This window comes from Littorina saxatilis, linkage group LG8 (genome assembly GCF_037325665.1).
Source record: "Littorina saxatilis isolate snail1 linkage group LG8, US_GU_Lsax_2.0, whole genome shotgun sequence".
Taxonomy (NCBI): domain Eukaryota; kingdom Metazoa; phylum Mollusca; class Gastropoda; order Littorinimorpha; family Littorinidae; genus Littorina; species Littorina saxatilis.
The window spans coordinates 20,087,387-20,102,880 of record NC_090252.1 but is presented as its reverse complement, the minus strand read 5'-3'; the positions used below and the strand labels follow the sequence as shown (position 1 = coordinate 20,102,880).

Below are 15,494 nucleotides of genomic sequence, written 5' to 3'. Positions count from 1 at the left end.
CATATTACACATATTTCATAGTCCGTTATTTGGGCGCACGTGGTGGACGGTATTTGGAAAACCCCACTAGTTGGAGTTACAATGCAGCTGTTGGAAAATGCGTTCATTGAGTACGTCGTATTGCATGGTATTTACTAAAAGAGTGTATGTACTATCTACTTCAACCAATCAATTCATCTTAGAAAGTCGTAACTTCTTGCTGCACTTAGTTTACAAATGTCTAAAATTACAGTGAGAGTGCGAAAAACAGAAAACCACTTTCCGTGCAGAATGCGTGCGTTCAGTCGCCATGTTGCTTTGGTGCGAAGTGTAAGGGGATATCACTGAATCGTTTCGCGCAAAAAAAACCCATTTTGTGACCTCTCATTTCTGAGATATCGCGTGTCCGTTATTAGGTGCCCGTCCGGTAATTAGGGACGTTCCCCTTCGTATGTTTCATTTTGGTTATCTGTTAGAGGAATTGATATCCGCAAAATATTAGTTATGACCCCTTTTTGCATTCCATATTTTCCAAAATATGACCCCCATCATAGGAATACCATGACTGAAGTCAACACATTGACTGACTTTTTAAATCACACTTCATCCAACCTTCTAATGACTGCCACACACAGGAAATAAATCCACATAATAGCTATGAAACCCACACTTGTCGATAGGAATACGCAATACATGCAGTATGTAATATGAAAATGGCAATTAGTGCTGGTCTATCAGTATACATCTGCTTTTTACATGATCAACATAATAAATGAGAGAGAGAGAGAGAGAGAGAGAGAGAGAGAGAGAGAGAGAGAGAGAGAGAGAGAGAGAGAGAGAGAGAGAGAGAGAGAGAGAGAGAGAGAGAGAGAGAGAGATATATTGTTTTGTGCCAGAATTGAATATTATTTCAATTTTTTCAGGACACTGCATGTACTGCTCATGCAGAGCATGCTTTTGTTCTGTAGTTGTGTCGCGTTTAAATACACAATTCTTACTTTTGTGTTCATCACTTTGAAAGAAGCGTTCCAACCGGAGCTGCTGTCAGTGTTGTCTGTTAAACTCAAAGGGTTGTAGGGCATGCCAAATCTTCGATCGGATACTGCAAATACAAATGGGGATCAGCATCCTATATATTCTGTCCATTACACCATTATATATTTGGGACCGTATTCATGAGACACCCGCAACTTGGCTTCGACGAAGTCCTACTCATAGTCCTATGCATGAACGTCGACCAGCCTGGTGAGTCCAATTCTTGAGACTTACGGAAGAACGATAGGCACTTACAAGAGCGTTTCCCAACGGCCAAATAAACGGACCTATTTCCCTCTGTTTTAATAAAAGATGCCAAGAGTTGCATTAATTATGCAGACGGGTTGTCTGATTCTTTTCCCGTGGAGTCTGGAATCCGTCAGGGATGTCAGTTCTTGCCTTTAGCCTCTGTTTTGGCAATTGATTTATTAGCCATTAGGATCAGGCAGAGTAAGAATGTTGAGGGTATTTCAAATTTGTTTGTTTAAATTATAGACTCTGGGATGATGTGTTTAAAATTACTTTATTTGCTGACAAAGCGTACGTTATTTTTGAAAAGTGAAACGGATTTCAAACACACCCTAATGATTTGTAATTCTTGTTATTATGTTTCCGGATTAGAGTTGAATTTGTCGAAATGTGAAGCCATGTGGTCAGGAAGTCACCTTTTATAATTTCAATTGGAAACAAAAATTAAGATTTTGGGGAATTTTTTTTGATGACAGACCAGCCTCAGATGTTGAGGAAAATTGGACAGAGCGAATTACGTCTGTTAAGCGCTTGATTTTGGTATGGGAAAAATAAATGTGAGCAGTATGGGTAACATTGTTGTAATTAAAATGTTTTTAGTCTCTTAATGTGCTTATTGTATGCAGGCATTTGTAATACCTGATAGAGTATTAGCAGAAATAAATATAGATAGCTGTTTAGGTGTTTATGGGGAAAGAAAGATAACAAGTCGCGTAAGGCGAAAATACAATATTTAGTCAAGTAGCTGTCGAACTCACAGAATGAAACTGAACGCAACGCAACGCAGCAAGACCGTATACTCGTAGCATCGTCACTCCACCGCCCGTGGCAAAGGCAGTGCACGTGGAATTGACAAGAAGAGCGGGGTATTCGTTGCGCTGAGAAGGATAGCACGCTTTTCTGTACCTCTCTTCGTTTTAACTTTCTGAGCGTGTTTTTTAATCCAAACATATCATATCTATATATTTTTGGAATCAGGAACCAACAAGGAATAAGATGAAAGTGTTTTTAAATTGATTTCGAAAAAAAAAATTGATAATAATTTTTATATATTTAATTTTCAGAGCTTGTTTTTAATCCGAATATAACATATTTATATTTTTTTGGAATCAGCAAATGATGGAAAATAAGATAAACGTAAATTTGGATCGTTTCATACATTTTTTTTTTTTTACAATGTTTAGATTTTTAATGACCAAAGTCATCAATTAATTTTTAAGCCACCAAGCTGAAATGCAATACCGAACCCCGGGCTTCGTCGAAGAGTACTTGACCAAAATGTCAACCAATTTGGTTGAAAAATGAGGGCGTGACAGTGCCGCCTCAACTTTTACGAAAAGCCGGATATGACGTCATCAAAGACATTTATCAAAAAAATGAAAAAAACTTTCGGGGATTTCATACCCAGAAACTCTCATGTCAAATTTCATAAAGATCGGTCAAGTAGTTTAGTCTGAATCGCTCTACACACACACACACACACGCACACACGCACACACACACGCACATACACCACGACCCTCGTTTCGATTCCCCCTCGATGTTAAAATATTAACTTGACTAAATATAATAATAAAAAGGCATATAAAAATGATGATAATATTGTGTAGTGATATATACCGATCAACAAAAGAAACGCGAATTTTCTCCAGAAAAACGTTTAATCACACTTTTAAAATGTTATTTCTCATAAACGTAACATCGAAACGAATCAAAATCACGGTGGTATGTTCCTCGCACACTGTTCTTGGCTATGGCATAGTCTTTTGCTGCCACGGGCAAAGGGAGCCTCTGCAGATGGTCAGTACTGTGTGTGACCCCCATGGACGTTGATGACGGCCTGGCAGCGGCGCCTCATGGAGTGAATAAGTCGGTTGATGGCGTCTGTCGGGATGTTGCACCAGGCATTGATAAAGGCCTGAGGCAGTTCTGCGGCAGTTCTTGGTCCTGGGCGTAACTGGTTGACCTTTCTTTGAAGTTGGTCCCAGAAATGTTCAATAGGATTCAAATCTGGGCTGAGGGCGGGCCAGGCCATGGTGTCGATGTTATTGTGCTGCAGGAAGGACTGGGTGATCCTGGCTGTGTGCGGGCGAGCGTTGTCTTGCCGCATAACACAGTTTCTGCGCGCCTGGGAAAAGGGCACAACATGAGGCTGTAGGATCTGGTCAATATAACGCTGTGCTGTGATGCCGTTTCCCCGACCAGGACCAAGATTGTTGAAAAACACAGGTCCCAGGGATTGGTTGAGGCCGATTCCACCCCAGACCATGACGTTTGGTCCACCCTGGGCATTGTGTTCCATGACGCAGTCACCAGCATAGCGTTCACCTCTTCTTCGCCATACCCTGACACGCCCATCAACATGACTAATGCAGAAACGGCTCTCATCGGTGAACAGAATGTTTCGCTATTGTCTCCAGTTCCAGTTGATGTGATCCTGGGCCCACTGCTGGCGCGCCATGCGATGTCTCTAAGTGAGGACTGGTCCTCTAGCGGGACGGCAGTTTTGGAGGTCTCACTCAGCAAGTCTTCGGCGTATTGTCTGGCCACTGATAGGTCTCTGGTGGTTACCGTTCCAGGCTGTTTCATTGGCTGAATGAAATCGGTTTCTCAAATGATGACGCAGGATCTGGCGATCTTGTCTCTGTGTGGTAAGGCGAGGCCTTCCACTTCGTTGGGTATCAGCAGTGCTTCCAGTGTTGACAAAACGTTGCTGAAGGCGATATACTGTTGACAGATGCACATTGAAAGCGACTGCTACCGCTTTTGGGGCATCGCCAGCCGATAATCGACCCACTATCCTCTCGCGTTGTTCTGGTGTCAATCTTGGCATCTTGACTCTGTCAAAAGTTAGACTGGCAGCAAGCGTGCCATGGTCTCTTTTTATTATATTTAGTCAAGTTTTGACTAAATATTTTAACATCGAGGGGGAATCGAAACGAGGGTCGTGGTGTATGTGCGTGTGTGCGTGTGTGCGTGTGTGCGTGTGTGTGTGTGTGTGTGTGTGTGTAGAGCGATTCAGACTAAACTACTGGACCGATCTTTATGAAATTTGACATGAGAGTTCCTGGGTATGAAATCCCCGAACGTTTTTTTCATTTTTTTGATAAATGTCTTTGATGACGTCATATCCGGCTTTTCGTGAAAGTTGAGGCGGCACTGTCACGCCCTCATTTTTCAACCAAATTGGTTCAAATTTTGGTCAAGTAATCTTCGACAAAGCCCGGGGTTCGGTATTGCATTTCAGCGTAGTGGCTTAAAAATTAATTAATGACTTTGGTCATTAAAAATCGGAAAATTGTAAAAAAAATTAAAAATTTATAAAACGATCCAAATTTACGTTTATCTTATTTTCCATCATTTGCTGATTCCAAAAACATATAAATATGTTATATTCGGATGAAAAACAAGCTCTGAAAATTAAATATATAAAAATTATTATCAAAATTAAATTGTCCAAATCAATTTAAAAACACTTTCATCTTATTCCTTGTCGGTTCCTGATTCCAAAAACATATAGATATGATATGTTTGGATTAAAAACACGCTCAGAAAGTTAAAACAAAGAGAGGTACAGAAAAGCGTGCTATCCTTCTTAGCGCAACTACTACCCCGCTCTTCTTGTCAATTTCACTGCCTTTGCCATGAGCGGTGGCCTGACGATGCTACGAGTAAAATGGCATTGCGTTCAGTTTCATTCTGTGAGTTCGACAGCTACTTGACTAAATATTGTATTTTCGCCTTACGCGACTTGTTACTAATGCATCAGTGAACATATCTCACACATGCGGTTTCCCCTACTCCGCTTGCACGTGCTGTAAGCGCGCATGTGTTTCACGTGGAAAGTGCTTGTCCCATGCGTTGAGACAGCAGCAATGGGAAAATATCCACACAACAGCTTTCTGACACATGACTGCATTGTGCATATATATCCCGAAAAATGTCACTCTCATATCATTTGCGTTTTTAAAAATCAAAATATCGAAAAATAATTCGCGTTTCTTTTGTTGCTCGGTATATAAAATGGAGGTTTAAACATGATTGATTTGAAACACATGCAGTTATCCTTATTATTACGATGGGTTGATAGACTGACCTCCGGCTAAGCCACAGATAAGTGGAAAGGTGTGCCAAAGTTAGTTTTGTTTAATGTACAGCTCAAATTGTAAATGCTTTTTTTCAAATGTTCATTTTCAAAGACTAAAATGGAGTAAACTTGCCAAGTCCATTTTTTGAAAACTGACTTAAACATGGCTTGATAACAATGTTTGTATTGATGGTAATTTATTTAGCCTGCTTTTATAGAATAACCAATGTTTGTTTATGGTGGAAATGTATTGTAATTTGAAGATTTTTGTTAGCATACATGATGGTATATATAGAGAATAGTTGTTTTTCCGATGAGTTTATTTGTGATATTTAAGGAAAATCCCCACAGAGAATGTTGGGAAATAGCATGGTCTGTGCAGTTGTTGTGAATGTTAAAAATACGATTATGTACGCCAAGGAAGAAATTTATTTGATGGATATTCCCTCATTGTGTGGTAAGAAAATACACAGCGCACAACAGTTTAGAAAAGAATCAGTAATTATGGACATTGTGGAACCATATGTGCAACTAGTTTTTGGAGAAGGGAATTTAATTATGAAATTGATAGGACAGATTGGTTGATTAGTTTTTAAAAGGTAAAAGAGACAAGGCTTTGCCTTTCACAATGGAAATTACTTCACAACATTTATCCAACAAATATCTGCTTGTGTAAAATGAAAGTTGTGGAGGACAACATTTGTTCAGTTTGAAGCAATAGTGTTGAATACAGCAGCAAAGGCGGGGATATAGCTCAGTTGGTAGCGCGCTGGATTTGTATTCAGTTGGCCGCTGTCAGCGTGAGTTCGATCCCAGGTTCGGCGGAAATTTATTTCAGAGTCAACTTTGTGTGCAGACTCTCTTCGGTGTCCGAACTCCCCCCCGTGTACACTACATTGGGTGTGCACTTTAAAGATCCCACGATTGACAAAAGGGTCTTTCCTGGCAAAATTGCTTAGGCACAGTTAATAATTGTCTACCTATACCCGTGTGACTTGGAATAATAGGCCGTGAAAGGTAAATATGCGCCGAAATGGCTGCAATTACTGGCCGTATAAAATTTCATTTCACACGGCCTGACTGCAGAGCGCCTAGAACTGTACCCACGGAATATGCGCGATATAAGCCTCATTGATTGATTGATTGATTGAATATATAGAAAACTTTTCTTTTTTTTTTGCCCAGTGGTGATTGAGTTTTGGAAATATTGAATTAATGAATGTTATATAGGGTACATTTGGATAAACAGATAGAGTTAACAGTGAATAAAATTATGTTTGGTGTTAACAATCGACAATTGCATGCTACTCTGTTGAAATAATTGAATATTATTATTTTGGTTGATAAAATGTACATACGTATTTATAAGATAAAAAAAGTGTCAATGCCTTTTTTCATTATTCAAAAAGCAATTGGAGATAAGAAATATTCTTTTAAAAAAAGAAGAAAAAAAGAACCGGAATGAAAGCTATTCCAAGATGTGTAACGTGAATGATACATTGTATTGCTCTTTGGGTATTTAATCATATGCATCCATAACACATGTCGATTCATGCAGTTAAAAAGCAAAGGATTGCTGTATTCACCGATACAAGACGATACGAATGTTCACTTATACAAGCTTCATCAGGAAAAAACAAGAACACAAAAGACAACAAGTCGCGTGAGGCGAAAATACAACATTTAGTCAAGTAGCTGTCGAACTCACAGAATGAAACTGAACGCAATGCAATTTTTTTCAGCAAGACCGCTCATGCTCATGGCAAAGGCAGTGAAATTGACAAGAAGAGCGGTTTAGTAGTTGCACGCTTTTCTGTACCTTTCTTCGTTTTAACTTTCTGAGCGTGTTTTTAATCCAAAGATATCATATCTATATGTTTTTGGAATCAGTAACCGACAAGAAACAAGATAAAAGAGTTTTTAAATTGATTTCGAAAATTTAATTTTGATAATAATGTTCATATTTTTAATTTTCAGAGCTTGTTTTTAATCCAAATATAACATATGTATATGTTTTTGGAATCAGCAAATGATGGAGAATAAGATAAACGTAAATTTGGATCGTTTTATAAAAAACATTTTTTTTTACAATTTTGAGATTTTTAATGACCAAAGTCATTAATTAATGTTTAAGCCAACACGCTGAAATGCAATACCGAAGTCCGTGCTTCGCCGAAGACTACTTGACCACATTTTCAACCAATTTGGTTGAAAAATGAGAGCGTGACAGTGCCGCCTCAACTTTAACAAAAAGCCTGATATGACGTCATCAAAGACATTTATAAAAAAAATGAAAAAAACGTCTAAGGATATCATACCCAGGTACTCTCATGTCAAATTTCATAAAGATCGGTCAAGTAGTTTTGTCTGAATCGCTCTACACACACACACACACGCGCGCACAGATACACACACACACACACACACACTCACACACACACACACACACACACACACACACACACACACACACACACACACCACGACCCTCGTCTCGATTCCCCCCTCTACGTTAAAACATTTAGTCAAAACCTGACTAAATGTAACAAGTCGCGTAAGGCGAAAATACAATATTTAGTCAAGTAGCTGTCGAACTCACAGAATGAAACTGAACGCAACGCAACGCAGCAAGACCGTATACTCGTAGCATCGTCACTCCACCGCCCGTGGCAAAGGCAGTGCACGTGGAATTGACAAGAAGAGCAGGGTATTCGTTGCGCTGAGAAGGATAGCACGCTTTTCTGTACCTCTCTTTGTTTTAACTTTCTGAGCGTGTTTTTAATCCAAACATATCATATCTATATATTTTTGGAATCAGGAACCGACAAGGAATAAGATGAAAGTGTTTTTAAATTGATTTCGAAAAAAAAAATTGATAATAATTTTTATATATTTAATTTTCAGAGCTTGTTTTTAATCCGAATATAACATATTTATATGTTTTTGGAATCAGCAAATGATGGAGAATAAGATAAACGTAAATTTGGATCGTTTTATAAATTTTTATTTTTTTTTACAATTTTCAGATTTTTAATGACCAAAGTCATTAATTAATTTTTAAGCCACCAAGCTGAAATGCAATACCGAACCCCGGGCTTCGTCGAAGAGTACTTGACCAAAATTTCAACCATTTTGGTTAAAAAATGAGGGCGTGACAGTGCCGCCTCAACTTTCACGAAAAGCCGGATGTGACGTCATCAAAGACATTTATCAAAAAAATGAAAAAAACGTTCGGGGATTTCATACCCAGGAACTCTCATGTCAAATTTCATAAAGATCGGTCAAGTAGTTTAGTCTGAATCGCTCTACACACACACACACACACACACAGACACACACACGCACACACACACACACCACGACCCTCGTTTCGATTCCCCCTCGATGTTAAAATATTTAGTCAAAACTTGACTAAATATAACAAAAAGGAGACGCAACACGGAACGAACTAGGTTTGAAAGAAAATGGAGGGGAAATATGTCTATTCATATACAGATCACTTTTCAAGGAATATAGAAAAATACACAGACAGACAGAAACAGAGCAAAAGAACAAGGGAAGGCAAAGTTACGAGCAAAACTCATCCTACATACACAGAGGTCGTGCCACGACTTCCACCTCGCAGAGTACCAGGTCGCTTGCATCTTGAATCACTTTCACGTAGCGACCTTTAAGGACCTCTTTGCAACGTCGGAGATGCATCGTGCCTGCTTCCAAGGTGCCAGCTTCATAGCACAAATCGTAACTTTGGTCCAGTAAATGTTTAACCCCCTTATTCGCAAGCCACCGGAATATGTCATCGAGGTAAACTCTCACTTCTACAAGGGTTAGAGTTTCTGCAAAAATAGAATGTTTAAGTAAACACACACACACACACAATGCTGACGTTGAGGCCAAAACAATTGCATTCTTTCAAATTCCTATTTAAGTTGGAACAGTATTATTTTCTACTGCTGTTTTAATACTTAACATTGGCAGTAGTAAAATGTGTAGTAGAAGTAGCAGTAGCACTAGTAGAATCATAATCTTACAGTCGGACCCGCTGATCAGAAAATCGAGGGAACGTGAGCTTTCTTCTATCCAAGCAGTTCGGTACAAGAAAGTATTTTGAGGGTGCTTGAGAATGAATAATAAACAAGTCGCGTAAGGCGAAAATACAACATTTAGTCAAGTAGCTGTCGAACTCACAGAATAAAACTGAACGCAATCAAACGCAGCAAGACCGTATACTCGTAGCATCATCAGTCCACTGCTCACGGCAAAGGCAGTGAAATTGACAAGAAGAGCGGGGTAGTAGTTGCGCTGAGAAGGATAGCATGCTTTTCTGTACCTCTCTTCGTTTTAACTTTCTGAGCGTGTTTTTAATCCAAACATATCATATCTATATGTTTTTTTAATCTGGAACCGACAGGGAATAAGGTGAAAGTGTTTTTAAATTGATTTCGACACATTAATTTTGATAATATTTTTTATATATTTAATTTTCAGAGCTTGTTCTTAATCCAAATATAACATATTTATATATAGCTATTCTGATGAACACGTGGGGGAATTCGGGGGCTGTGATTGGATGGTCTCTTCCGATCATCAAAGCATAATGCGGCGGAAGTCGGCCATTTTACTCAATATCCAAAAGCATATTGTCCATAACAAAGACGCATGGTTCCGGTTTCTTCCACGTGTATAAAGTACACGCATACCTCGCCAGGTTTGTTTCTGTGACTAGTCGACAGACGATGCCATTTGCTTTGTGTGTGTTTTTGTTGTTGCTTACTGTACATGACATACATTACGTGTAAAATCCAGTTCTTTAACAGGCAACAAACCTTGCAAAGTTCAAGAAGCTGCAATCTGAAGCGACCTATCTCTGATTCTAGCAGACGATCTCTCCAATGTTTAACACAAAATCAGCAAACTCTCCTGTCACATAGAACGTCCATTGTATAGTGCAATGTTGAAATGAAGTTACCGGTCTGAAACATTTAGTCGTTTCTTCTGAGACAATCCTTGTTCTCTTATCATCCACAGATTTACCGCAGTCTTCACCACGCGAATTCCCAACAGAAGTCAGACTTTCGAACATAAAATATACGTAGGCAAGCATGATACGTCATGACGTCATATGATTCCTAGCATAATGACGTAATGCTAAACATCCGGTTATCTCGAGTTTTCTCCGTAATACAGGTCCGTGAGTTTTTCAATGTTCGGTTATTTCCGTGGCTTCATGCGGAAAGGGAACCGTCGTCTGCAATCAGCGACATGGACCTTTCTGGTACTTGTTGCTGACAAAAACATGATTTTAACACAGAGTTTAATGTCAGAATAGCTATATAAACGCTATTGTGTTTTCATCGTAGCAATAGGGTCCGATATTTAGACTTGAACAAGTATAATGCGACTCGTCTTCGACTCGTCGGCATTATACTTGTTTCGTCTAAATATCGGGCCCTATTGCTACGCTGAAAACACAATAGCTGGTAATATTTTTGGAATCAGCAAATGATGGAAAATAAGATGAACGTAAACTTGGATCGTTTTATAAAAAACATATTTTTTGTACAATTTTCAGATTTTTAATGACCAAAGTCATTAATTAATTTTTAAGCCACCAAGCTGAAATGCAATACCGAAGTCCGGGCTTCGTCGAAGATTACTTGACGAAAATTTCAACTAATTTGGTTGAAAAATGAGGGCGTGACAGTGCCGCCTCAACTTTCACGAAAAGCCGGATATGACGTCATCAAAGACATTTATAAAAAACATGCAGAAAAAAACGTATGGGGATATCATACCCAGGAACTATCATGTCAAATTTCATAAAGATCGGTCCAGTAGTTTAGTCTGAATCGCTCTACACACACACACACACACAGACAGACACACAGACAGACACACACACACACACACACACACACACACACACACACACACGCACATACACCACGACCCTCGTCTCGATTCCCCCCTCTCACGTTCCCTCGATTTTCTGATCAAAACTTGACTAAATGTAAAAAGGGGGAATATATATGTTGATAAGATGACTTTTACCCCAGAAATGTTGAACTGTACTTTTCCTTCTGTTTCATAATATTTGAAATGTGCTGGCTAGAGTCTGCGTATATTCTCATACCTCTTCCAGAGTATGCACATTGCTTTCAAGATCATCAATAATCACAGTTTTTTGCTATGAAGAAAGCAATGCGGGATAGTTCCTGTCAGTCATTTGGACTGTAACTGAGAGAGTGGGATGGGCATGCCGTAGTATCCAATGACCGGAGTCTGATCCTCTCTTCCAAATCAGTGAACGGAGAGTACAGGTACATAATCGAGCTAATGTGAACAGTATTTGTTTTGTATTAGAGTCTGAATATATATATATATATATATATATATATATATATATATATATATATATATATATATATATATATATATATATTTATATTCGAGACCCGATGTCCATCACACTAGAAGTTGATTCTTATTCCTGTTCATTGGCTCTATCGACGCCCGTTTTTAACCGTCAGCTTCCCTTTATATAATAAACCGTCCATAGATCGTCGTTCTCCCGAGCTAATTCCTTAGTATGTCATCGAGAATAGATGATTTTGTGTGTTTATCATGCAATGACGTGAGCGCTTTTTTGGGATTGGTCAATGCATTCCGTATCAATAATGTCGGTCACGTTTGAAATTATCGCTACTTCATATTGCTTTCCAAACTTATACCAAGTGACCAGGAGCGTAGGGTCAGTTACTGAACTAGCCCCGAACAGTGAGATTTTGAGAACAGTTCACAAATACGAGCAGAGAGAGACCCAGAAACTCGAGTCAGTTGTCGCCACGTTCAAGAACTCAAGCGTAATATTTGAAGTTAAAATCTCCCTCGCCTAGAGGGCAACAGAATAGCTCAGTCGGTAACGTGCTCGACCATGCGTTAGGTCTTACTTTTTATGATCCCGGGTTCGATTTAAAAAAAACAACTGTGTCTGAACTCGTAATTCTTGTATTTTATTCATTTGCTTCATTTTAAACGTTTTGGATTATGAAATAAATCGAAATATAAAAAAACAATTGCATAATGAATACGTACTTCGAGAATTACCCATTTATTTTTTTCGTAGTAGTAACCGTGACATCGGCTTTGGTGAAAATTGATTGCCCTATAGGCAACGACCATCTTGTCTCCGACCACACTGCCATCAACTTCCTCGTCAACATTACCAAGCCAGCACAGAAGCGGAAGATGGTCACACGTCGCAAGCTACGAGACATTGAGACAGATGCTTTTGGAGACGAAGCTGCCCTGCTGCTTGCCCAGCGAGACCCGTCCTCTGACCCCGCCCATTTCTTCAGCTTGACTCTGCGCCAGCTCCTCGACAAACACGCCCCGCCATCCCTATGCGCAGTCTCTGAGCGACAGCCGGCTCCCTGGTTCTCTGAGGACATCACAGCCGCCAAGATCGAGAGACGGCGAGCGGAGCGTGCATGGCGACACTCTGGCCTGGAGGTTCATAAGCAGATTCTCAGGGATGCGGTGCTTCGAGTCACGCAAGCCATCACTGCTGCCAAGGTCGAGCACTTCCACGACCGCATCGTCAACGCCTCATCATCCAGGGAGGTGTTCTCCAACATGTCCTCTCTCCTGGGCTCCTCCCCCGCTGCCCCCTTACCCACTGCTCACCCACCACAGGATATCCCGGAGTTATTCTCGGAGTTTTTCAAGGACAATATTGACAAGCTTCGGAAAACACTCGATCAGCAGCCCTTCGTCCCGTCCCCACCTTCCCCTTCCTTCTCCGGCTCCCCCCTCACGTGCTTTCAGCCTGTCACTCAAAACCACGTCAAGCGACTCATCACCAAGACGGCCATCAAGACCTGCGAGCTAGACCCCCTGCCAGGCTTCCTCTTCACCAAGTGTCTGGACAAGCTCCTGCCGTCTATCACATATATCATCAACATCTCCCTGGCCACAGGCGTCGTTCCCGACTGCTTCAAGTCTGCCGTTGTCCGCCCACTCATCAAGAAGCCCGGCCTTGACGTCAACGAGTTGAAAAACTACCGTCCTGTGTCCAACCTGCCCTTCCTCTCCAAGCTTCTGGAGCGTATCATCCTGGAGCAGTTGAGCGCCCACCTGTCTCGGAACTCGCTGATGCCAGTGTACCAGTCTGCGTACCGCCCTCACCACAGCACCGAGACGGCGCTCCTGCGAATCACCACGGACCTCCTGAACGCAACAGATAGCGGTCTCGTCTCTGCCCTTGTGCTTCTGGACCTGTCCGAGGCCTTCGACACGATCGACCACCAGCTACTCGTCGATCGCCTCAGTTCCACGTTCGGCATTCACGACACCGCCCTCTCTTGGTTCCGGAACTACCCCCAGAACCGCTCTCAGACTGTCACCACTGATTCGTTCTCTTCTCAGCCTGTCCCTGTCCGCTTCGGCGTCCAACAAGGATCTGTCCTCGGCCCTGTCCTTTTCACCCTGTACACCCAACCCCTCTCCCTGGTCATCGAACGCCACGGCCTGAACTACAACTCCTTTGCCGATGACACGCAGCTCCAGAACAGCACCAAGCCGGAGGACGATGACGATCTCCTTGGATCCATCTCCAGTTGTTTCACTGACATCAAGAACTGGATGACTGAGAACAAGTTGAAGCTGAACAGTGAGAAGACGGAGGCCCTTCTCGTTGGAACACGACAGAAGATTGCTTCCCTCACTGTGACCGACCTCCAGCTGGATGACGCGACTGTTCCATTCTCCCCTGCTGTCAAGAGCCTTGGCGTCTTTCTCGACTCCACTCTCTCCATGCAGACACACATCTCCTTCATCATCAAGACCTGCCTTTTCCACCTACGACGCATCGCCTCCATCTGTCGCTACCTCACCCACGACGCCTGTGTCAAGCTGGTTGTCTCCCTCATCTTCAGTCGTCTGGACTACTGCAACTCCCTTCTGGCTGGCCTCCCTGCCTCATCCATTCATGGCCTACAACGAGTCCAGAACGCCGCTGCCAGGCTGACGTTGAGGAAGACGAAGCGAGACCACATCACCCCCCTACTTCGCTCCTTGCACTGGCTCCCTGTCAACACCCGAATCTGCTACAAACTGTCCACTCTGGTCTACAAGTGTCTCAACGACTCTGCTCCCGAGTACCTTCAATCCTCCCTGGACCTGTACACCCAGCCCTCCGACCGTCCCCTTCGTTCTGCTGCTGACCCTCTCCGCCTCCACATCCCTCGCTCGAAACTCGCATCTGCTGGTCAGCGTGCATTTCCCTCCGCGGGCCCCTCCGTCTGGAACTCCCTGCCGCTTGAGCTTCGCCAGAGCCCCTCTCTTGACGCGTTCAAGAGTAGGTTGAAGACTCAGTTCTTCCCGTAGCTGGCTGCGACTTTCATGTTCGACGTGATGTGCTGTGCCCCAAAAGACATTCTTGTGCTGTGCTCTTTGAGAGGTGTTTTCTTTGTGCTTAATATTATTTTGTTTGGACCTAGCTATTGATGTGTACATTGTTGTTAAACAGTTGTTTGTTGTATGTTTACCAGGGTTTGCTAGTGTGTGATAGGGTTCGTGTCTGTCTGAAGATGTTAGTTTCTTTGTTAGTCCTGTGTTGACAACTCTTCGACAAGCGCTTAGAACTGTACCCACGGAATACGCGCTATATAAGCTTCATATTGATTGATTGATTGATTGATTGATTGATTGATTGATACATGTTATGATGATATCAAGAAAACGTACAAAACACAAATACGAACGGGGAAAACGACGAGTCAACACATGCTCGATTCGAAAACTCGGGCCCGTGGCAGTTATATTGGCAGTTCAAGTCTGAGTTTTCACGCCTCGCTTGTGTAAGCCTTGTGGCGCGGTAATATGACGTTTGCCTCCAATGCCGGTGGTCTCGAGTTCGAGTCTCCAAACTACTTGACGTGATGAATATTCACAGGTCAAATGCGTTTGACACACAACAATCTCACAAGTTAAACCATGTTAAACATGCGTTTCGGTTGCTTCGCTTTTGCTTGTTGAACGGAGAGCGACATATTTAGAACCGACTCCAGACGGATGGAAAATGACGTAAAGATACATTTGACATAAAGCGAGTGAGCAATTTCACTTGATTTTTCTGAACTTA

The 15,494-nt window shown here is 41.7% G+C and overlaps 1 protein-coding gene across 1 annotated transcript in view; it reads right to left on the bottom strand.

The window, feature by feature from the left end:
- The window catches only part of LOC138974545 (uncharacterized), a 60,274-nt gene that overhangs the window by 27,625 nt on the left and 17,155 nt on the right, over positions 1-15,494 (bottom strand). The window contains exons 9-10 of the mRNA XM_070347261.1: positions 8,944-9,186; positions 978-1,081 (exon numbers count right to left, since the gene is read on the bottom strand). Coding sequence (XP_070203362.1) covers positions 978-1,081; positions 8,944-9,186 — 347 coding nt within the window. The remainder of the gene's footprint in view (positions 1-977; positions 1,082-8,943; positions 9,187-15,494) is intronic.